Source organism: Hypoxylon trugodes (assembly GCF_022578975.1).
Source record: "Hypoxylon trugodes strain CBS 135444 unplaced genomic scaffold F4822scaffold_6, whole genome shotgun sequence".
NCBI classification, from domain to species: Eukaryota; Fungi; Ascomycota; class Sordariomycetes; order Xylariales; family Hypoxylaceae; genus Hypoxylon; species Hypoxylon trugodes.
In genome coordinates, this window is record NW_026250021.1 from 716,348 (window position 1) to 737,810 (window position 21,463).

At 46.8% G+C, this 21,463-nt stretch overlaps 8 protein-coding genes across 8 annotated transcripts; 3 read left to right on the plus strand and 5 right to left on the minus strand.

Annotated features, from left to right (window-relative positions):
* Nucleotides 1–171: 171 nt before the first annotated feature.
* Nucleotides 172–3,350, plus strand: F4822DRAFT_279490 (heterokaryon incompatibility protein-domain-containing protein). The gene is made up of 2 exons (XM_051454855.1): nt 172–1,275; nt 1,331–3,350. The coding sequence occupies exons 1-2, from the start codon at nt 480–482 to the stop codon at nt 3,256–3,258; spliced, it is 2,724 nt and encodes a 907-aa protein (XP_051313104.1). The 5' UTR covers nt 172–479; the 3' UTR covers nt 3,259–3,350.
* Nucleotides 3,351–4,178: 828 nt separating this feature from the next.
* On the plus strand, nt 4,179–6,017 carry F4822DRAFT_279505 (uncharacterized protein). Its single transcript, XM_051454856.1, has 2 exons — nt 4,179–4,789; nt 4,846–6,017. The coding sequence occupies exons 1-2, from the start codon at nt 4,647–4,649 to the stop codon at nt 5,615–5,617; spliced, it is 915 nt and encodes a 304-aa protein (XP_051313105.1). The 5' UTR covers nt 4,179–4,646; the 3' UTR covers nt 5,618–6,017.
* Nucleotides 6,018–6,025: 8 nt separating this feature from the next.
* Nucleotides 6,026–7,184, minus strand: F4822DRAFT_406164 (uncharacterized protein). The gene is made up of 3 exons (XM_051458364.1): nt 6,814–7,184; nt 6,504–6,689; nt 6,026–6,403 (listed from the first exon to the last, which is right to left on the minus strand). The coding sequence occupies exons 1-3, from the start codon at nt 7,061–7,063 to the stop codon at nt 6,177–6,179; spliced, it is 663 nt and encodes a 220-aa protein (XP_051313106.1). The 5' UTR covers nt 7,064–7,184; the 3' UTR covers nt 6,026–6,176.
* Nucleotides 7,185–7,526: 342 nt separating this feature from the next.
* On the minus strand, nt 7,527–9,560 carry F4822DRAFT_444090 (FAD/NAD(P)-binding domain-containing protein; the record flags this gene model as incomplete). The annotated part of the gene is made up of 6 exons (XM_051463187.1): nt 7,527–8,005; nt 8,071–8,613; nt 8,673–9,101; nt 9,156–9,198; nt 9,262–9,358; nt 9,436–9,560. The coding sequence occupies 6 exons, from the start codon at nt 9,558–9,560 to the stop codon at nt 7,527–7,529; spliced, it is 1,716 nt and encodes a 571-aa protein (XP_051313107.1).
* Nucleotides 9,561–11,109: 1,549 nt separating this feature from the next.
* On the plus strand, nt 11,110–13,590 carry F4822DRAFT_406166 (6-hydroxy-D-nicotine oxidase). The gene is made up of 7 exons (XM_051458365.1): nt 11,110–11,694; nt 11,747–12,081; nt 12,154–12,215; nt 12,267–12,357; nt 12,425–12,758; nt 12,813–13,009; nt 13,066–13,590. The coding sequence occupies exons 1-7, from the start codon at nt 11,570–11,572 to the stop codon at nt 13,338–13,340; spliced, it is 1,419 nt and encodes a 472-aa protein (XP_051313108.1). The 5' UTR covers nt 11,110–11,569; the 3' UTR covers nt 13,341–13,590.
* A 2,028-nt stretch (nt 13,591–15,618) lies between these two features.
* On the minus strand, nt 15,619–16,874 carry F4822DRAFT_430091 (uncharacterized protein; the record flags this gene model as incomplete). Its single annotated transcript, XM_051461217.1, has 3 exons — nt 15,619–16,022; nt 16,080–16,742; nt 16,799–16,874. The coding sequence occupies 3 exons, from the start codon at nt 16,872–16,874 to the stop codon at nt 15,619–15,621; spliced, it is 1,143 nt and encodes a 380-aa protein (XP_051313109.1).
* Nucleotides 16,875–18,436: 1,562 nt separating this feature from the next.
* F4822DRAFT_406170 (Metallo-dependent hydrolase) lies at nt 18,437–21,372 on the minus strand. The gene is made up of 3 exons (XM_051458366.1): nt 20,061–21,372; nt 19,955–20,007; nt 18,437–19,896 (listed from the first exon to the last, which is right to left on the minus strand). The coding sequence occupies exons 1-3, from the start codon at nt 20,717–20,719 to the stop codon at nt 19,136–19,138; spliced, it is 1,473 nt and encodes a 490-aa protein (XP_051313110.1). The 5' UTR covers nt 20,720–21,372; the 3' UTR covers nt 18,437–19,135.
* On the minus strand, nt 20,800–21,372 carry F4822DRAFT_279551 (uncharacterized protein). Its single transcript, XM_051454857.1, has 3 exons — nt 21,136–21,372; nt 20,945–21,036; nt 20,800–20,881 (listed from the first exon to the last, which is right to left on the minus strand). Coding segments are annotated over exons 1-3 (243 nt in total). The 5' UTR covers nt 21,286–21,372; the 3' UTR covers nt 20,800–20,880.
* Nucleotides 21,373–21,463: the final 91 nt, after the last annotated feature.

The window sequence follows — 21,463 nt, forward strand, 5'->3', positions numbered from 1 at the left end:
AGCAACAATAGTGTGCTATTAGTCATACTGGTATTGTATTATGTAATCCATTCCTGGTGCAGCAGAAACAGGACTATGATGACGTAAGCATACTGGAACATTTTCGCGGTATTTTCCCCGCGTCTCGTCTTCGATTTAAGACTCACTCATTTAATTATCTCCCTATAGACCTAGGAAAATACAATCCGTGCCCAAAGACATACGCCCATTCTAGTTCGAATAATGGTCGATATAGTCGCTTCTAAACCTATGGATGCCAGACGATTGAGCCGGTATACTATGTCAGGCAGTAATGAAATTGACACGTCATGCAGGAGCTGAAAACTCAGCTGCATATTTCGCACCTTACCACAATCGTCAAGACGAGGCTCGGCTCTACAAACAACGGTGCTGATAAGAATGGATTACCCACGCGCGGGACACTCAAAAATGGCCTCTATAGAGATCTCTATACAGCGCCTACTTAATATACAACAGCGATGGGCTTCTGGCAACACGTTTTCCTCCCCGGCTTTTGGGTTGCGTTGGTTGTAGGCGAGGCGTTTCTGTTCTGGATTGAACCAGCATTTTTGGGATTCCTTCCCTTTGAAATATGGTTCTTGATTCTATCTACGGCTGCTTTTGGCAGTCTGAAGGCATCGTTACTATACCTCTTCTCATATCTGCTTTGGTGCATCTCAACCATCCTCTACGTTTTAGCTGTGATTGTAGTCTGCATACGATTCGCGCTTCTATTAACCCTGTCTAGTATTCTTTTCGTATCATTTCGTGTTTACTTGGGTGTTTATTTAGCGCTAGGACGCCTACTGCCTCTACCACGTTTGCTGTTCATATCACTACTGTCGCCACCACTGTCCTTGTTTTCCAAAGCCTGTGTCCTGCGCTGGCCGCGATTCAGAACCAAGTTACCCGAAAGCGAATTGTGCTCTACTTGCGAGCGTATGATTGATCGTTCCGCACTTCTTACTGGCACCTGGTCTCTACTCGCCAAACGTGTGGAATCTCATTCACACCATACAGCAAGAGACCTAGAAATATCCGCTAAGCAGTGCGCATTGTGCCATCTTTTACCAGGCCCTAAGTCGATGACTGGCCCCGCTACATCTAGCTCTAACTCGCTAAATGAAAATATTAGTTTAGAGGAGGGCAGGGAAGAAACCCTCGAGGTCAAAATATGGGAAGAAGGTCATGTTCTGGCGGGACAAGTACTGCGAATGCAACTCATCGGCGACCAATTCAAGTCGGAAGAGTTGGTGATTGGACGAGTAAAGAATGGTGATGATGCCCCACCACCGAACCCAGACGTGACACCGCTAACGTGCTATATAAGTATCCGAATATCGACCTCGCAGTCAGCTAGACGCGCATAGAGAGATGACTAACTCATCGGATGTCCTTTTATGGGCCCGGGAACAAATCCACGTTTGCGAAAGCGACCACGACAATTGTGGGACATATTTCATGAAGGAATCTCAACGTAGTTTCTGTCCGGCACGACTTATCGATACTGGCGAGATAGGCGATGCTACGGTACGCCTCATCACGGAATCTGAGTTGCCTGCCAACACCAATATCAAGTATGTCGCTTTAAGTCATCGTTGGAGTCCACGTGAGAAGATGAACACAGTTCTTTCGTACGAGAATCTGGAAGCTATGATGCAACCTACCTTCTTCCACGAATGGAATGTAAATTTTCAACATGCTATTTACATTACACGCCATCTGGGGATTCGTTATTTATGGATTGACGTTTTCTGTATTATTCAGGATAGCGATGATTGGAAAAAACAAGCACCTAAAATGGGCCTTATCTATGCTAACGCCACTTGCGTCCTCTCCGCAACAGCAGCTAAAGACTCGGACGGTGGTTGTATCTTCCCCAGAATTAATGCAGCGGGTGGCTGCCAATTACGTCGCCAGGGGAACACTTCACTCCATGTCAATCCTTCTGCACAGCTCGATACAATCATGACCAATCTCTTTAAGGCGAAGGTAGATGATGCGGAATTAACAAGCCGAGGATGGACATTCCAAGAGCGCGTGCTCGCAAGTCGGATCCTCCATTTTTGCGAAGGCACCGTTCTCTTCGAATGCAACCAAATACAAGCATCAAGTAGCCATGGCTTCGCTCAGCCGTACTCCAAAAGAAAGCAAATCTCCCTGGATGGCAGATTGCAGACATTTGTCGGCCCGACGCCGCCTTCGGAATCATTTCTGCCCCCAATTCACATTCCAACTTTTGAACTTCCATCGACTTCGGCAGATAGAATGTTTTCGTTATCGGAGGAAACGGTTCGGGAAGCTAGGGTCAGTACCCGGCCGCTTTCACGGCCAGCCCGCGGAACAGTAGAGACTACCAAGGTCAATATTAATTGGAACCTGGGTTCTAGCTTCTCAGACTGGTTTGGGTTTGAATATACCGACGATTTGATTGAGTCACTTGGAAATTTTCAGTCTTACCAGGAGTATTTATCGTGGAAAACCTGGAGAGGTGAGGTTGTGGAATCGGCTCGTCTGGGCATGCGCGGCGCTTTCGAGGCTCTTTCGCGTTTTAAAGGCACAGAACTTGCCGAGAGGTTTGAGTTCCATTGCTTATGGTACGAGATTGTCGAGAAATATTCGACCCGCGTCTTGACCAAAGACAATGATAAGCTTGCTGCTATTGAAGGCCTGTCAGAGTTCGTCCGTCCCGAGTTCGTCGCTGGGCTTTGGGAGGAAGTCCTTCCGTTTAATCTACTTTGGACCCTTAAAGGGACGAAACCCCTTCCGAGACCCCGCGATCGCGGGATTCCTACTTGGTCTTGGGCATCGGTTGATGGGTGCATTTCGCATCAACTACGTAAAGAGCCATCCTTCAATCCATTTGCCCAGGGCCGTGGGGAGCATCCTGACGTTTACATAACTAAGACAATTCCTTACGAAAAGGAAAGCCAGGATCTATGCACCCAGATTGTTGAAGTAAGATTTCGAATTCCCCTCTTCGATCTCAATCGTCTACGCCACCACTTCCTCTGCGATATTAGTCTCGCCAATGAGGAATATGAGGGCCTTTTCTGTCTCGCAGTCTTATTGTTTAAGAATACCGGTAATTCTTACGAAGCTAGCCGAGAACTACATGGCATCGTAGTTAGCCCGGTGGCAAACTCAGCGTGTAGGTTTGAGAGGGTGGGGTATTTCTGGGCAGGGGATGAGATCGTTATAAAGGAATCGCTCCAGGGGCTAACACAGGACGCGGTTCGCGCGATTGAGCTTGTTTAACGACTAAATCACTAAGCGGGATTCACAACATTGCATCGCCTGCAATCACCACTCCAGCTTATGGGTCAATTCAAGTATCCTGTGTCTTTACCAACTTTAACCGTTAGGTTTGGAAGAACCCCTAAACCTTGACATAACGATGAAGTCTACATAGATGTGCTTATACCGCGAAATCCGGTTACCGTTAGTTGCCTGCGCCCTTCCGATCATCCTCGGATTTCTTCGATACGTCCTCGACCCTATCCTTTCCCTCTTTATCGTTCTTCCCTTTATTGAGATCGATAGCACCAGAAAGCCGCTCTGAAATAGTTGATTGGGCGTGAAGGTATACTTGGAGCATGTAAGACAGTTGATGACCTTGTTGGCTAATACTAGGCTAGCTGACGGTGAGCATCTAGACTATGATACATACGAATTACTTCCTTCGTCCCCTTGGTGGTCTTCGGTCTTCGGAGACGATGACATGATTGAGGAGTTGAGACTGCGGCTGCTCTCTATTGTAGCTTGTTGATTTTGGACTGCTCGTGGATATGGACCTTGGTGATGCAATGAGGACCTACACTAGCTTTCCCTAATTCCATGGCGGTCGGCCGTTATTTATACGTTTTGGCTACGCCCTACTTCATTACTTATTTCTCATTTCTTTTTGGCATATCCTGATATTCCTGCTATATCCTAAGTCACTTCCTAGTTGAAATTCACTCACGGTTACCTAGGTACAATTACTTCGAATTTCGAGCCATGACGCATCGACGAATTGGAACAGATTTCTTGTCTTAGAACATAACCTGGGTAGGTACTCTCAGGATATGGCATCGATATTCAGCCACTGGCAGGCTACCGAAATCTACCAATCATACAGCAGATTCCCAAGTATATGTGCAACCACTCTGCTAGCCTTGTGTAGGCAATCGCCCTTACCAACGCCCTTAATAGGTTACGCGCTAGGTACCCCAAGTAGCGACAGGATGTGTCTGATTCGTACCTAGGTATCTTCTAACCCTTAAAACAGGTCATATGTTATGCTCGCGTAGTTCCACTGCAGGAAGCAGCAATTGTAGAGCCACTACATACTTCACCCAATCGTAGTCTGGGGCAAATCCTTGTGACATACCCTGAGCGGAAGACACAACCTGATGTGGCTGAAAATTTGGGCTAGAGCCTACCTTAGTACTTACGTGTACCCGCGGCGGCCCGAGACTAGAGAGTAACAAGCGCCTAGGTTCTAGTCGTAGCCTCCTATTATTAAAGGTGTTAAGTATCTACTTAGACACCGCTGCATTTATTCTTCGTCCACAAAGCTCCATGATCTATCCTTCATCCATTTCTCCCAAGTCCATTGTCACATTAGCACATTGTCATTGTCAACGTTTGCCCCAAATGTCACTATGGCCCCTACTCGGACAGCCAAGATTCCCGACAGCGACTGGTCGCGGTACAAAAGCGCTATACTAAGCCTATACTTGAGTGCCGACATCCCGCTGGAGGAGATCATTCATCGGTTGCGAATTGAGCATGCGTTCAGCATCACGTAAGAATGGTCCTGGCCCAACATGACTAAACAGTTTCTCACCTGAAGCATTCAAGCATCTCTCAGTTGGAGGCGCAGCTCAAAATTTGGAAGGCTCGGCGGAGATTAAAGTCAGAAGAATGGCAAGCAATCTTTAAGACTATAGACAGCCTCCCCGAAAACACCCACAGTCGCGTCGTATTGAACGGCAGGCCAATCCCAGAATCGAGAATTGAACGTGCAAGACGAAATTGTAGAGCCAAGCCGAGCTCCAATTCGGAACGCGCAAATACGACCAATGATATCCTTGATACTGTTGTCGAGGTTCGATGCGAAGATGGCACACGGATTCGACTCACGGAAATTAAGCCAGCTGACTTCACCCCAATCTCAGCCGAACCGAATATCCGTGGCCCCAAGGCTCCCGAAGCCAACATCATATACGACTCAGCTTCTGTCGTCGAGGCGCAGCAACATACCGGGCAAGACCACGTTTTAACTACTTCCCTCCCCGACCCTATCTACGATGACTCTGTGATCCTGGATGATCCTATGCCGGCAGAAATAGATACAGACGTAACCGGGGACTGGACAATCGATTCAAGCGATCTGACGGTAGTGGCTGAAGGTACACTACTCCCGCCTGGGGGCTTCTTTCTGTATAGCCACAGACCTGGAAGCCCCTTTTCTCTCGATAAGCCCTTTAAATGGCTCGGGGACTTGTCATTCAACCATCTATTCAAGAACTTAAGTTTAGCGCCAACCAGCCACGATAATTGCATTACGACCCATCAGGGAGTGCGTTTAGAGGCAAATGGACATCAAACTTCACAAGGCTGCATGCACTAAGTAGTCGCCTGGACATGCCTATTCATGTCTACCGAGGAAACCGTCCTACTCGGCATCTCCAACGAAGCTTGGTGCCATATCGTACATCAGCATATTATTCTTTGCGCAGGCTGAATGAGCTCATTCGCGAGTTGGTGTCCAGCATTCATGCTAAGTCCACGGAACGTCCAAGCAGGGGCGCCGTGCTGGTAGTGCGAAAACGTTGGATCGTGAAGTGAGACTTCAAGAAGGTAGGTGAAGCGCCCCGTTGCTTAAGAATAGCACGAAGGTGGTGTGCTACCCACATGCAAGAAACCTCGGCGCTACACTAAACAAAGCGAGACGTGAGTCGCAATTTTCGGCCCCTCATAGAGCGGACCATAGCGCACTAAATAGACTAACTAAGCCGCTGTATATATGGCCTGGGTGCGCTATAATAACAGCGTTAGTCGCTAAATCTATTAAGAAATAGTGATTTATTACCGTCCTATGCATACTATTTTTAATAAATATCAACAATGATGCTTTATATTTTAACAACTGTCCTCCACTGGAACGGGCTGGGCACCTACAAGTAGCCCTAACGTTTCCTCGGTCGAACCATTGGAGCCCCAGCAGGTTTCTCTAGGACGGCAGATACGTCTTGCACCACGTAACCATTCGCTTCATAAAGCGGTCTTCCCACCGGGCTGGCATCAAGATAACACTCGACGCCCATTCCGTCCGCGAGATTAGTTCCCCACTTAATCAATGCAGTCCCATATCCCTTTTTCTGGTGAGCTTCAATCGTACCCAACGCCTCGAGATCTAATTTAAGTATCATCATTAGTTACAGCTCTTATGAGCTTCCATCCCAATATCGTGGATGGAATGGAGCATCCAGAGTACGGACTGGGGATGGGCTTACGAATGTGAGCGCGATCTCCTAAAAGATATGTTTGCGTCTTCTCCATAGGGTCAAAAAAGTCCGCTAAAATGTCCTCGTGAATGCTGGGTAAATCCTCGAAACCGGACCACCGCACCCGCCAAGACCGACGCTCCGGATCACAGCCCGCTGGTATGATGCGATATACAGCTATTGCAACAGGAGCACCTTATGTAAAAGAATGTTAGTAAGAAATATAATGGATCTTTGACGTCCTAGTAGCCCCCAATCAGCTGATCCTTGCTTTGTGAATAAAGGTAACAGGAGATAACACTGGTACCTAGGTACGTACCATCTTCTGGATTGCGCACAATGACATATTTTGTCGTAGGGTCCCTAGGGCTAGGAACGGCATTCAGACTCCTCTTGAACGCACGCTGGAGCCAAAGCCGCCCTTCTACTGTTTGCGGGTAAATCCGTTGAATAAAGTCGCTGTTGAATGAACCCCACCACACGTCAATTAAGCTGGCAATCTGGACGGCGGTGGCTTCCTCTACAATCGGAACAGAACCGATCGGAGTGGGGCCGACGCCGGGATCCATAGTTTCCTTTTTAGGAAATAATTACAGACCCTTACTCGTACTACTTTTGGGGGAACACAGGTCGGAAAACGAAAGCAAATATTCAGTAGAATGAAAATCGTAGAATTCATATGAGGCCAGCCCTAAAGGTTGGTACTTATCAGAAGCGGGGATACCGAAGCGGCTATATCAACGTTCATGTACCTCGGTACCTATCCCTTCAGGGTCTGCCTGGTACGTAATCGTAACCGTTACCCCATCGCACCGCCAAGGCGCCATATATCATCACAACGCCCGCATCACAGGCAAATCTAGGCCAATATGACCATATTTCTGTACTCTAACATTATTTCCCTCCCTCCCTCCCTCCATGTATGGGTGAACTAATTTTGGTGAAATGGTAAACCGGACCAGATCATTAGCTCTCCCATAAAACTCGGAATCATTGCGACTGTGATTCGTCCGTAATACCTACGGGGCTTGATCAATTTTCATCCTTTTTGGCCTCGGAGGCAGTGCCTTCTCTCTGAGATCTGATGTCAGGTCGCCCGATTTTCAAGTATGAGGGGGAGTATAGCTGGGCTCGGTCGGTCTTAACTGGCTTGGCCTTGATCAAACCAAGTTCTCCACGCTTCATGTTGGGAGCGAGCCCGTCGATCGAGTCAAGGGTAAAGTTAACAAGGCTAACGGCGTCCTCGTTTCGAAGCATTCGTCTTCCGCGAAGGATATCCAGGATGTTCGACTCCTCCGGCGTAAGAGACTTCTCAATGTCATCAATGATACGGTCGTTCTTCTCGTCGTCATGCTCATTCTCTAGACTGAGGTTCTTCAACTTCGCGATAAGGATTTCCTGCGTGTCGGATGGGATGTAAGCGAGAGAGCGAAAACAGAATTCCACCGTCTGGGAGATCTCTGCCTGGGTCGGCTTTTCTGGAGCAACGGTATCGACCGTGCCATGAATAACTAAACATTTTATTGATTAGTAGGGGCCGCGGCTAAGGGTATTTCACCGGAGACGAGCTTGTTACCTGGTCTAAAGAGAGAGAAGGCTCTCTCGTAGCTTTCTTCATTGAAATCGTGGATCACTGGTTTGTTCTGGTCTCGAATCTGCGCTGTGGCACTCAGGATGACTAACCAGAAACGGGTGTAACTATCCGCTGTCTTCTTAGAGTGCCACGACGCTGCGGTATTCTCGTCACAATCGCCTCGTATAGCAGCTGCGATTGTTACAGCTGCCGTGAGACCCCCGTTCAAAGCCAGGTGGTAACCTGAAGAGAAGAACGGATCGATGAAGCAACCGGCGTCGCCGGCAATTCGCGCATAAGGAAACGCATAGCTCGAAGCGTTATAAGACCAATCGGATGCCGACTTGATGTCGGATACAAGCTCGCCCTTGGACAGGAGCTCTTTGATACCGGGGACAAAGTCGAGAGATTGTAGGTAGAACTCCTTAGAAGAAGGGACTGAATCCATGGATCGCTTCTTCTTAGTGGCCGAATCTTGATTCTGAACAATACCGACAGAATGGGTACCATCATGCAGAGGGATAAACCAGCACCAACCACTAGCATCTTGATAGGTCGTTAATAGTTAGTACGAATATTCTCATAGAATGGCTTCGCTTACATACCAGTCAATGCTTCAAAGAAAGGCGAACCTTCCTTGTAGGTACCAGCGCCGTAGATACCACCGTTCTTCCAGTAACCCCAGCTAGCAACATTCTTCAAGCCTTCATTAAACTTGCGGTTCTTCAAGTACTTAGTACTGAGGATACCCTGTCTTCCGCTAGCGTCAATGAGATATTCGTAAGAGATGCTTCCCGAACTACCATCCTTGTGTTTCCAGGTTGCTGACACAGGGCGTCCCGGATTCTGACCATCGAACTTTGGTGCTACGCTAGCTGCTGTGTCCGATTCAAATGTGATACCGGTGACCTTGACGGAGTCAAAGATCTTGGCACCGCAACTACCGGCATGCTTGAAGAGAAGCTCGTCAGCTTCGGAACGGATTACGTTCCACGCGTAGCCTTTAGGACCTCCTGAGGCAAGGAAGTCCGTGTCTTGAAAATTATTAGTAGATTGTGAATCAAGGGACCAAACTAGGAAGCACTTACAGGTATCGGGATGGTCAGGATCCAGCTTGAAGGCACTGCCGTTCTAGAAAGAAAAAAATTTCATTAGTATGGGGCGCATTATATTTTATATGTAGGATTTAATTACCTTGATACGAAATCCACACTTCTCCCACCTGTCATAGCAGTCGATGAACTTCAAGAAGTGTCGCACGGACGGGAGCATGCTTTCGCCGATATGGTATCTATACGCCACATAAATATCTAAGTAGAATCATCTCGAGCGCTATGTCGTGAATCATATTTCGGCGGAGTTACTCACCTAGGAAATTTATCGGCTTCAAGGACAACGACGTCAATACCCTCGCGGGCCAGCGCTGAGGCAGCGTAGGATCCAGCAGGACCACCACCTGCCACAAGGACAATGCACTTCTCCGGAATCGACATCTTGATGATGTTCGTAGCGTTTGTGTGTTCTGGAGGTGATAATAGGTTAAAAATGGTGATAAAGAGAAGAAACGGTGCCCACCCTGTCACTTGGTGATTGACGGGAAGGTTGCCTCGATAGCAAAAGCACAAATTACTCGATTAAATACCCGAGAAGCTTTTTCGATAAGGGTACCTGGTTGACTGTGGTACGCAGGTAATAGTGGACAGTGTAAGGCGCACCTGCCTATTTTTGAAAGCACTACCTACGGACTCAACTGATTATTTACACACACAAGGCAACTAAGTAGGTTTACAACAATTGCAAACTTATTGGATTGAATACAACAAGCAATCCACAATATGCTGCTAGTACGTCCTAGCGCGCGAAAACTGAGCATTTACCTACAGCATAATAGGCAGGTGCGCAGATACTTCCTCCCTGCGGTACGTTAGCAACCGGGTGCCTTAAGAAACTGTCTTACCGAAGCACAACATAAGAGTAATCCACGACTTCTAGATTGGTTGCTTCCGCGATTTACAATTTCATTATTAGCCACAGAGCCAATCAAACAACCTGTAATAAGCGATTATAAGCGTTTGTGGCCTAATCCTAATTAAATTTGGGCGTGGGTAGATTTTTCATCTCGAGCGGTATTATTACTAAGTGCCTAAGCCAAAGAGGTAAAGCAGAGAGAATAAGCTTCAACCTTTTCAATTCCAAGAGATCCATTTTACTAGTAATCTTTCAAGATATAGCATAAAAACGATGCCATGTCTTCTTGCCCATCCATCTAGCTAAGGAAGTACCGAACTCCAGTCCCAGAAATCCCTATCAGCAAAAGCAACCGGGTACGTATGTATTCATGGTGCTATTTGCTTAGGTGCAGTCCAGATGAAAGTAGAGCAATGTTTGCTTTTATCTGTTCGTGTGATGCTGAAAATTTCGAACCCCTACGTACGTAAAACAATGACCAGGTACTTGGCTCACTAATTGGATTAAATTTATGATGACAGAACTGCCGCTTTCTTGAGGGGAGGAAGCCTCAAGATTATGAGGTGAACTATGAAATTTCAGTATCCACTTCATTCACCTAGCTAGGTCTGTCGCTTGTCAATCTGACTCTTTCTTGATGTAGGTCCTTTTCGAATAGAATGCAGCACCAATAGCTAAAATACTACTCATTCATCCATACAATCAGGTTTGTACTTCATGAGGGCTTTCATATACTCGGGAAGAAGAGGTTTCGCCGCCAATTCGTACAGGTAGTACAACAATTCCCATCATGTAAGCATATCATCGATTATGTCAGCAGACGGTTCCCCTGAAACCTGCCGAGTCAGCATTGAGTCAGCCAGCTTCCCCTATTCGATACGCTTGATTACTAATCAACATAGCATTTTCCAAATCTTTTCTATGGACGTAGCGCGAGCAATGTATCTACTGCTAATACTGTATAGGATTGTTATGTTAGATGAAAGAACGCGCGATAGGGTATAAATGTAAGAAAAGTACCTTTTCGCAGAACCCAAGCTAGTTCCGCTTATTGTTACATTAGAGGCCAAGATGAATCGGTAAAATTGACTAATCCTTCCCGTAGTCCCTGCCCTGTCCGTGAGAGGGAATCTCATTGGGCGAATACAGTATTTCTCCTGATAGTCTTTCGGGTATTGATCTTCAGGATTTTACTAGGAACCTTAGAAAAAGGCACGTTCTTTGATACCCCACTCCATCGAAAAGGGGATTGTCCTACGTATCCAGTTGTAGAATGATTATGGTTATGATACTCTCCTTGCCGGATCCTGATCGTTGATTTGCTACATTTACGTTCTAACATACATGGACGTGCATACGCCGCAGAGCAGGGGTTAAGCTAACAGAGCGGAAATCGCTGACATCCCCGCCCAACTCCTCGCCGCCTGTCAGATGCTATTTAACAAGACATCACAACTCGCAACAGAATACGGTCAAAGACTCTGGTTCTTTCTAAAATATTAGTACTGTTGCGCAGCTGATATTAAGCTTGGAGATGGCTGTTACATCCGACCCGACTACCGCAGCGGTTGACGCCCGTGATCTTTTGACCTCAGCGTTTCCGGGGCGTGTAGCTGTCCCAGATGATGCACAATACCAATCCGAAAAGGATCAACCATGGTAAATTGGAACATTTGTCTACTTCCACCATTTACTCACAAATGCTGTGTAGGTGTCAAACCTGCTGGCTTCCCGCTGCTTGCTTTGTGCGGCCCTCGAGTATGAATGATGTCGCCGAGATACTCAAGATTGTTAGGCAGACTGGGACTAAATTTGCCGTCCGCTGTGGTGGGCACAATACAAACCCCGGTGGCAATAGTATTGATGGCAACGGTATCCTGGTAAACTTACTCAATCTCAAATCGCTCGAGTTAGCGGATGACGCAGTCTTGCGTGTAGGTGCGGGATGCATATGGGGGGACGTGTACGACTTCTTGGATAAAAAAGGCCTATCAGCAATTGGTGGGCGCCAACGTGATGTAGGCGTGTCGGGGTATCTTCTTGGAGGTTAATCTATCTAATTCCTTGCGCTGACCGCATAACGAGTTCTTTCTTTACTTTCATGCTGACATGTGCTAGGTGGGATGCCGGCATTTCCTAACCACCATGGTTTAGCTGCGGATAGCGTCAAGAATTTTGAGGTATGTATACCGTATTTAAATATCGTTATTAGGTCTTAACCAATGGTTTAGGTGGTCCTAGCCGATTCAACCATTGTCAACGCAAATGCCAATGAAAACCCCGACCTTTTCCGTGCGTTGAAGGGCGGTGGCTCGAACTTTGGTAAGCATCTCTTCAAACTCATCTAACAATTCATCTGTGGTTTAAATCACTTACGAAAACATGATAGGAATCGTCACAAGGTTTGATATTCAGACATACCCTCTCATTGAGGTCAAGTACACAGTCTTTATGTATGACCCATCTGGCTATGATGAGGTCCTTCGCGCTACTGCCGAAGCCCAAACGGCCATGGAAGTGGACTCCAAGATTGGCATGTTCACGGCTGTCAACCCCGCCTTCATCGCCGTCGGAGCTTTCTATTTAGATACAGAAGCGGCTCAACCAAAATTTATTGAGACATTCTTCAACCTAAAAAGTCTCCAAGCAACCGCAGTGCCAACCACAAAAGGTACCTTAAAAACACTAATCGAGGCCATTGGGATCCTAGGCCCCGCAGCCAGGTATGGAGTGGCTAGTCAAGTAGTCCTTGGATAAATAATGCTAATTGCCAATAGACGGCTCGCTTATACCACTACTACGAAAGTGTCATATGACCTTTATATCGATATACATAACCTTTGGCTCGAAGGGAAAACCAAGTACCCGGGGGTTAACCTATGGTACTCCATCCAACCCGCATCACCAGCTACAGCGCAGATCGGAGAAGACAGAGGCGGGAACTCTCTAGGACTTGAGAAGGTATCTCAGAGTTGTGAGTAGGGCCGAACATGTGCTTCTACGGCACGTTTAGCTAATAATGATAATTAGGGTGGGCCATAGTTGCCGAATGGCCGGATGAAACTGGGGATGCTGCTGCTGCGCAGGCACTCAAGGAGTTTACGGAAGATGTTATAAACCTTGCCAAGAAAAAGGGCAAACATCTGGATTTCATTTTTATGAATGATGCCCACACTTCGCAGAATGTTCTGGGTGGCTACGGTGCGGAGAACTTGAAGAGACTACGGGACGCTGCGGCGAAATACGATCCAGAGGGGGTCTTTCAGAAGCTACAAAACGACGGGTTTCTTTTAAGGAAGGTCTAGAGTAGGTTTCTGACTAGTTCTTGGTATATCTCATTGCCTGAGCTATTATCCTCGGTAAGTTCGGGTGAAAGGGTTCCCTTAGACACATTCAATGATGAGTGAGATTTTTCCTATAGCTCCCCTCGTAACATACCTAGGTAGTTTACGATGTGGCATCTATTATATTATGCTAGTCTTGAATAATCCCAGTAGCCTCGTTGTCGTACTCTAGTTATTTAGGTAGGTAGATAATAGGGGAAAACACAACACAGCATGATACCCTAAGGAGAAGTACCGCATAACAGTGTGAATAGTCGAGTTAGTCGGACATCATGAGTCCTATAATGTCACCTGGAAACTCAAGCCTGTAGCTAAGGCGTCGAAGCTGGGATTCTCGGAAATTGTATCGTACGATGGTTCTACTTTGCTTTTCTTTGGTATTCGTAAGTACCTCCCATCACCAAAGAGCGTTCAGTAACGGTGGTATTCAATCCCTTGTAGTAGGGATATTCTATCCCATAGTACTTCCCGTGGCCCCAACCGCTAAGATTTGCGTCACGATACCAGCCCGGTATTAGATAGTTCCGGTGTAATTTGGCTGTTTATGACCCCCATACCTAGGTAATCTAACAGACCCAATAGCTAACCCGTTGCCACGCTTTTTTCAGGCAATCATACAGACACCTGCATTCAGAAGCAAAGTGCCCACCTGCTGGCTACATCAAATTGCTTCCTTAGCTTCGACCTACCTATGTTAGTATAGTTGGCATGAATCTTCAGCTATCAATACTAAATGATACTCGCGGATGGCGCAGTCAAAGTTTTTCGGGGACGTGGCCTTCGCCATCACCACTAGTAAGCGACAGAACCATCCCTCCGGGACGGCGATAATGCGGCCCGTACGATATACGTCGATTCAGGGACCTAGATCTAAGCCCTACTTAGATTGCATTTTGAGTGACATGCCAACGGTCTCGCCGATGGTCGAACGAACTAGTCGCTAGGGAATTAGCGCGGACGAATTGGAAGCACCTGTAACCGGCCCCGTGGGAGTATTGAAGTGACTACTTTTCTATCTCAACAAATACACTTTTAGTTTGCGAAACTATGAGAACACTTTAACTATCGTCAAGTCGGATTTGTGATATTATATGGCTTAATGGCCCTAAAAAACACTAATCGGGATAGCGATGCCTCAAGGTTGGTGCTCCACAAGATTTTTAGTACTATGGATATTTGACTGTCATCTCCCAAGCCGCCGAATACCGCGGTAAGCGCCATCTTAGAGATTTGATCGATGCCAAAAAATAGATGATAGCGGAGGAGCTTACGCAGGACATGGCTTGGTATATATACACTACTACATGAAAGAATATAGTGTCTCCACATGCCACGAGGTCAACCGTTGATTAAGGTATTCGCCACTCGAATCGCATCCACTTTCCGTCGACCCCTGAATCTTAGCGTCGATTTGGTCCTGATAATGGTATTGGAATAGGTTGGCAGGCCAGATTCGACCATAGAGCGGAATCAATATTTTAAACACTAGTTTATGGACGCCACCTACTCAAATCATTCACAACGCCAAGGGAGAAATTGGGATACTAATGTCCTGAAAGATTGCGCCAAACGGTAGGTACCTAGGTAGGCTGGGCGGATATGAAATTCGTATAATGCTATGCTTCTCAATATCTACTAGTAGTCGTTCGGTACAATGTGTTAATACCTACTCTAGACACTAGATATTTCAGTAAATTCTTTGTGATTATAAGCGAGTATGGGGATTAGTGTAGCAGTAAAATTTGACGTAATGGGGCGCGTCATCTTGCTGACCTGGCGGAGTTTGGAGAGCTAAGACTAGCGCATCACTTAGTATACAACAGTCTCCTCACGCTATACCATATAGCGCCCTCGCGTGAGACGGTGTTACGTTTTTACAAGCATTCCGCCAAGGGGGTGTGCTAGATATTAAGGCTGCTGCATTAATAGGGGGTCCACCACCAAAGAAGCCAAGAGAGTAGGAATAATAAACGGGTTGTATCGCTCTACTCACGGCGAGAAAACAACTCACAATTAGTGGGAAACGAATATTGAGGTTAGGCAGGTATCAGTTCCGGATATTTTGACAGTGGAAAGATGGCATAGTATTCAATGTTTACCCTGATACACATAAAAATTGGCGATCGGATTGAATCGAAGCAACTGCAGTAAGATAATGCGTAGATATTATTTCGATATATTACTATGCCAACTGACTCCTCTTGGGGGCATATAGTTTTTGTGATTGCTTTTTTTGCCTTTAAAATATTTTGTTTCCTCGCTGTTGTGTATGCGACTCGGGTTCTATTGCCTCTGAAGTTATGGAAATATCCACCGTTTTTTGGATGCTAGTATCCATTGCGCTGGAAGATATTGGCATGGGTGAAGTAACCAGCGGTATGTCGTCGACGCTAGACGAAGTTCCTCCTCCAATGGAACGCTCAATCTCATCCGTAAGCCTTTGGTCCTTGGAAGCAGCAAAGCTTTTATGTAGGCTTTGTTCACTCAATCCAGCATTCGCACCTGATTTGCTGGCGCTAATATCGCGGCTCGTCAACTTCCCCTTCGCCGCCCGGAATAGAGGCCCGAGGGCAGGGAGCGAGGAGCATATTATTAAGATGTATCCCTCGGACATGCCTAAGATATCGAGGTATGGGACAGGATCTGAACATGTATCGTAAGCAATTGAATGGCCAAAACGTGGCTGACAAGATAACTTACAAGTCGGGTCTGTTTCTGATATAGCAAAGGATTGCCCAAGTGCAGATAATTTGATAACTGATGCAACAAACGCAAGGGAACTAAGGCTTAAAGCCGCCGCGACGGCGAGGCGGCTTCGTAACGGCATGTTCAATCGCATAATAAAAGGAATCGGATAGAAGGCGAAGAAAATATCGAGAAATGCGGAATAGGCCGAGGTGAAGTAAGCCAGGTTAGACATTACACTGATATCCGCGCAAGTTCCCCCCTTAATGCTCTTATCCCACCCAAATTCGACGGGATCGCATTGTTTAAACCACCAAACCGAAACTGCGAAGAAACATGCCTGCGAAGTGATTCCAAGCGTCCAGAATAACACCGCCGTCTTTGTACCGTAGTTGAGTATTCGTTTTAGAATGGCAATGATGGCAAATTTTGGTAGTGAAAATTGCCAGATTAAGACCGCATTTATTATGGCGTTGTATTTCAGTGCGTGTTTCTTCTGGTCGTCGCTCAATTCGCTCGCGTGTTTTCCAAGACCATACCCAGATGCTATTGTTACAAGTATGCAAACCACTAGACTGAGTATGAGGCAGAAGATGGTGATATAGTCGTCCAAGCCTAAACCCGCCCGTTGGTGTATTCCAAAACGCAAACGACATAGAATTCTAAGCCCAACGATAACTATACGAGAAAATACTGTAAGGATCGAAAGTCATCAGGGGAGTTGGTGGACATACTTGTTGTTATTCCGAGAACAGACCATAGGAATCTGTTGGCAAAGACATCGTAGTCATCTCGTCCAAGCTCAATCATTTTGACGGGTAGACTGGTAGTCGTGGCCGATGTCTGTCTCGCTAGGCAACCTTGTAAATTTCGAAATGACGCCCAGTTTGGTTATAAGGACTGTCGTCTATCGGAGGCAGAAGCGTCGAAGCAAGTTCTTGCCATAAACCCAGAAAACCACCGGATGCCCACGACACACCACCTCGTCAAGCCGGGAATTTAGAAGCGAGCCTGACTACTAATAAGAGAAAGAGGAAGAGTTGCCCCGACAAGTTAAGATAATACCTATGGTTCATTGGCCCACAAAACCTATACCTAACAGCATCATGCACTTCTTAGTGAGTGCCGGCTAGCTTAGGGACACAAGAGCCCCTTTTTTACCGTCAGTTCCACCACTCCAGATTTCGTTGCTATTGCGTATTTGGTCGTCTAACTCGCTGTCTAGAACTCGGGGTCTTTTTGAACTATCTTTCAGGGTCTGCAATAGTTATGCTGGATACTTCCTATGAACCACAAAGTCATATGGTAATTAAAATACCTGGCGAGCTTTTTACTTGATATAGTATAGAACGGGCGGATAGGAGTCTGTGCTACGATTAGCCTCCGGCATCCCGGACGACTAAGGCAAAATAGGCTTGATCCCGATTGGACCCAAGCGGTTTCGTCCACTCTAGTAAATCGGTTCCCCATCCCAATGCAGATTCAGACTTTGGCCAGAACCTGACGATTTCAAAATAAGCAAGAATCCCAAACCCGAGGCAAATCCCTCTTTTGTGGCAGTAGAAACTAAAAGAGACAGGTCATCGATAGCGTACTCTAGCAGCGACGTGAGCGGGTACGTCCACTGCACCGGTAGCACCAAACGGCACGCATTCTTATATATAGGACATTATCTTTTAACTAGCAACTCTGAAGCATACTTCCGTATGGGATTAGCGCTTGGCACTGATGTATGATGATTCCAAGGCTCCAAGTCCTTGGGTAACCGGCACGTGGCCCCGATGAACTTTCGTCCGTACCTTGTATCTTGATAGTTGATCCTCGTACTCCCTTTGAGGAAAGACAGGGCCAAGAAGGAGCCAACCCTAGAGCCTTAGCGGCCGAGTTATGTGCCAGGTATCCGCTGTTACGAGCTTGGCTACTGTTACAGACTGCATTATTCTTAAACAGTGCCGACGTAGACATGTGTCATCAATACCATCTGGCCACCCCTAACGCTTCGTATACCGTTTTATCGTTGTTTTCGGCGGTCATGATTGGCGCGGTTGTCGGAATCGTCGCACTACATAGAGGCTGAGTAACAAGTAACGGATATCGTGTAGCAGGTCACGCATAATACAAGCAATATTCCCGGGCACGAAGTAATCACCAACGAAGCGAAGAAATAGATGCTAAAGAATTATGCTCCATGTTCAATCTTGAGGCATATTCACGCCAATGAGTAATATTATGCATTCCTTGGCAATAAGAGGAGTTTTGATCACCAGATCGCAGCCAGGGTTTCCCCTGACCCACCCGGACATATCCTGAAATCAAGATCATAAGGCACATACCATAACCATCCTTTCAAGAAGTCGAATGGTACTTTTCCAACGATCATAGAAAATTATCAGCCATGATTTTACACCATATCCATGCTGATTCAGGAACGGCGTGATGGATGCACGCCTACAGAATTCCAAACCAAAAGCTCTACCCTGTCCACAGTTGCGCTCAGACGGGGAACCCCCCTTCGAGATAGCTGGAGACGGCGATAAGGTTACCTCCATACCCACCCGCTTCCTGGTTTTTCGGGTTGCAAATCAAGAAATGTATGCCAAGCCCACAAGTTTTTTCACGGAACATTCCTGTAGCCCAGGTACCGGGTTGTCGAGAAGGCATACAATTCAAGATAATATGAGTATTATATAATGCTTGAAGTATGGATGGAAGCGTTACCTTGACCTATACTGATTAAAATATGGACTTCAAGGATTAGCACAACCTTGCATATCTTTCTTCGGTCGACGGAATGGGTTAGATGAACTTCCCCATACTAATCGTGTGCCTGGGTATACCATGACTCGGTATTTTCAACAACAGTCTGCAGGGAAGAAGTAGTTGGTGAAATTAGTCCAAGAGCGAATTTCAAGTTTCATTGATTTTTGATATGGCTTGCATATAATAATATCCATCGAGAATGTGAGATTTCGTGTCGTAATAGCATTGAGCGGCGTCTTTCGTCCCCAGATATTCCGCAGCATTCGCTCTCACTTTCGGTGAGCCACTCGCTTACATATATACATCAGTTTTTAATGGAGGAACTGTTCACCATAACCGTTGTTCCCTCTCCGAGTAACATTCACCTCCGTAGCACGACCATATCCACATCCAGTGAAGAAATTGCCCTCCAACACAGGAGCAGGCCTTTCAATGACGGCTTTCTGTATTCTTTCCACACTAGCGAGGAATCGATCCTTTACAGATTCGTAGTTGGCATAAGTCAATTTGCCATCCTTCTTTACGAACTTGCCGCCGACTATGACATGTTCGATATCTCCGACACTTGCGTGTAGGATCACCGCCGCGACCGGGTCACGCCATCCTAGCAATGCCGGCGTGCGGCCGTCGAAAATGACGAGGTCTGCTTTGGCTCCGACTCGGATTACACCTAGGTCTGGACGTCGGAGCGCTAATCCGCCTTGTCGAGTAGCCATGAGGAAGGCTTGATTGACTGACATAGGGTTATTGACAGGAACCTCCCATTTATCGAGGACCTCATCAAAAAGGCGGGTGCGAGTTCTCTGGAGCCATAAGCGGGCTTGGGTTATCATATCCGTCGAGAAGGTCATAAATGTGTCGACGCCAATCGAGCCTTGATCTTGTATGAGATGCGAGGTAGGGTGTGAATGCCCATAGTGCATCTCTGATTCGGGCGTGATGGAGATAAACTGGTTGGTGGCACGAAGGATATTGGCGCCCGCGGCTGTAATTGCGGAGGCATGGGAGATCACGACAGCTGTGTCAGTGTTTAGGATGCCAGTGGGTTGAAGGATTTCCGGTGAGTTTTCGACTAAAGTAACAGTTAGTATATCCCCTTTAATCCCGTATAACTTGGCTAGGAGACTTACGCGCCCATGCACCGCCCACGTAATGGACTGTTAGAACTGGGATATTCAATTCCCTTTTCTCTATTAGCTCTTATTCAGCGCTATATTGGATCGCATTTTCGCTTACTTGACCACATTGACAATCGCCTCCTTATCTTCTTGCGAGGCGTGCGCCCATTGGTCGTACGCCGCACTCACAGTAGTTAGGTCGTCTGTGGGAGATTTTGTTTTTACTATCTCCTTAAAAGTAGTGATTTGATCTGAGAGCGGATACGTTTTGGTGCCCTGGAAATCATGACCCCAGAAAACCCTGGCACTGCTGTCAATTGATCCTTGTAGACCAGCCTTCGTCGTCTCGGGTGACCAGATGTGGTGAGCGTGGTCTAGAGTTGTTGTCACGCCGGCGTTGAGGGCCTCAAGCAAACCGGCGAGTTGTCCGATGTAAACATCTTCGGGTGTGAACAGGTATCCTGCGGCAGGGGAGCTATAGCGGAAAATGTAGTCGGCCAGGGTTGTGTTCGGAGCTAATGTCTTCAGTGCTGCTTGCCAGCCGTGCCTGTGTGTGTCTATGAAACCGGGCGAGATAATCTTATTCGTACAGTCGACGACCTCTGTACCCGCTGGCACGTCACTTGGATTGGGGGTATCGTATAGCGCCGCGATAGTGTCGCCCTTGATGAGTACCGCGCCGTAACGAATCACATCTAGTGATTGAGTCTCTTCTTTGTATGCTATAATGGTTCCCCCGGAGAGGAGAAGGGAGCTAGAAGGGGGTGCAGACGTCATGTTGATAGCGCCAAGGAATATCACCAAAAGAAATTATTGATTCAAGTTTGATTCAGTACAACCAAGAAGATTAGACAAGGGAAATATTCAAAGCACCAGCTTCTTTTACTAACATTATTTATATATCATACAGAGCTTCATGTTATGTTGGTTGAAGCTCCCCTTAAGAAAATATTTGTAAGCTGAATCTCGGCTTTCCATTCGTGGATAGAGGGCATTACTCACTAACAACCCGCTTCCTCGCGTCTGTCATCGCGATTATCTGCAAGCTGATTGTCCAGGATTAAATCCGCCCACACTATCCGACTGCACCCTAACTGACCGATTCAGCTCTACTAGCTCATCGATGTGACGACAAATGTTACGCTAATAGGTAATTCGCTGCCTCGCTCGCAAACGCGAAGCGCGACACCCACCTTAGATCGAGAGATGCAGTCATTCTCTGTTTGAGCTTCGTCCCACCCTGCCACCTTTTGATCTCGCGAGAGTAATGAGTAACAAGGCTCTGAGGGCCTCGCTACCAAAATAGCAATTACGAGATTGCTACGTGTTAATCCCAAACACATTTGCCAGATAAGGCATGGATGAGCGGTGTAGAAAAATGTTCGTAGGGAAGTTGAAGCTGGGATGGTCTAGCATTCCGAAGACCTGTCATTTCTATTGTGAAATTCTAGGACTTATGGCGGGGTCAGAGGAGCTAAATAGGGATTCACTGCTACCCCGCGGTGGGCATATCCCTTCCAA

Coding starts and splice junctions, on each gene's coding strand:
- F4822DRAFT_279490 (XM_051454855.1), top strand. CDS start 480: ATGGGCTTCTGGCAACACGTTTTCCTCCCCGGCTTTTGGGTTGCGTTG. Junction 1,276..1,330: donor GATTGGACGAGTAAAGAATG/GTGATGATGCCC, acceptor GTGCTATATAAG/TATCCGAATATCGACCTCGC.
- F4822DRAFT_279505 (XM_051454856.1), top strand. CDS start 4,647: ATGGCCCCTACTCGGACAGCCAAGATTCCCGACAGCGACTGGTCGCGG. Junction 4,790..4,845: donor GAGCATGCGTTCAGCATCAC/GTAAGAATGGTC, acceptor GAAGCATTCAAG/CATCTCTCAGTTGGAGGCGC.
- F4822DRAFT_406164 (XM_051458364.1), bottom strand. CDS start 7,063: ATGGATCCCGGCGTCGGCCCCACTCCGATCGGTTCTGTTCCGATTGTA. Junction 6,690..6,813: donor TGTGCGCAATCCAGAAGATG/GTACGTACCTAG, acceptor CTTTTACATAAG/GTGCTCCTGTTGCAATAGCT. Junction 6,404..6,503: donor AGGAGATCGCGCTCACATTC/GTAAGCCCATCC, acceptor TACTTAAATTAG/ATCTCGAGGCGTTGGGTACG.
- F4822DRAFT_406166 (XM_051458365.1), top strand. CDS start 11,570: ATGGCTGTTACATCCGACCCGACTACCGCAGCGGTTGACGCCCGTGAT. Junction 12,216..12,266: donor ATAGCGTCAAGAATTTTGAG/GTATGTATACCG, acceptor CCAATGGTTTAG/GTGGTCCTAGCCGATTCAAC. Junction 13,010..13,065: donor TGAGAAGGTATCTCAGAGTT/GTGAGTAGGGCC, acceptor AATGATAATTAG/GGTGGGCCATAGTTGCCGAA.
- F4822DRAFT_406170 (XM_051458366.1), bottom strand. CDS start 20,719: ATGACGTCTGCACCCCCTTCTAGCTCCCTTCTCCTCTCCGGGGGAACC. Junction 20,008..20,060: donor GCGATTGTCAATGTGGTCAA/GTAAGCGAAAAT, acceptor AATAGAGAAAAG/GGAATTGAATATCCCAGTTC. Junction 19,897..19,954: donor CGTGGGCGGTGCATGGGCGC/GTAAGTCTCCTA, acceptor CTGTTACTTTAG/TCGAAAACTCACCGGAAATC.
- F4822DRAFT_279551 (XM_051454857.1), bottom strand. CDS start 21,285: ATGTGTTTGGGATTAACACGTAGCAATCTCGTAATTGCTATTTTGGTA. Junction 21,037..21,135: donor ACTGCATCTCTCGATCTAAG/GTGGGTGTCGCG, acceptor TGAATCGGTCAG/TTAGGGTGCAGTCGGATAGT.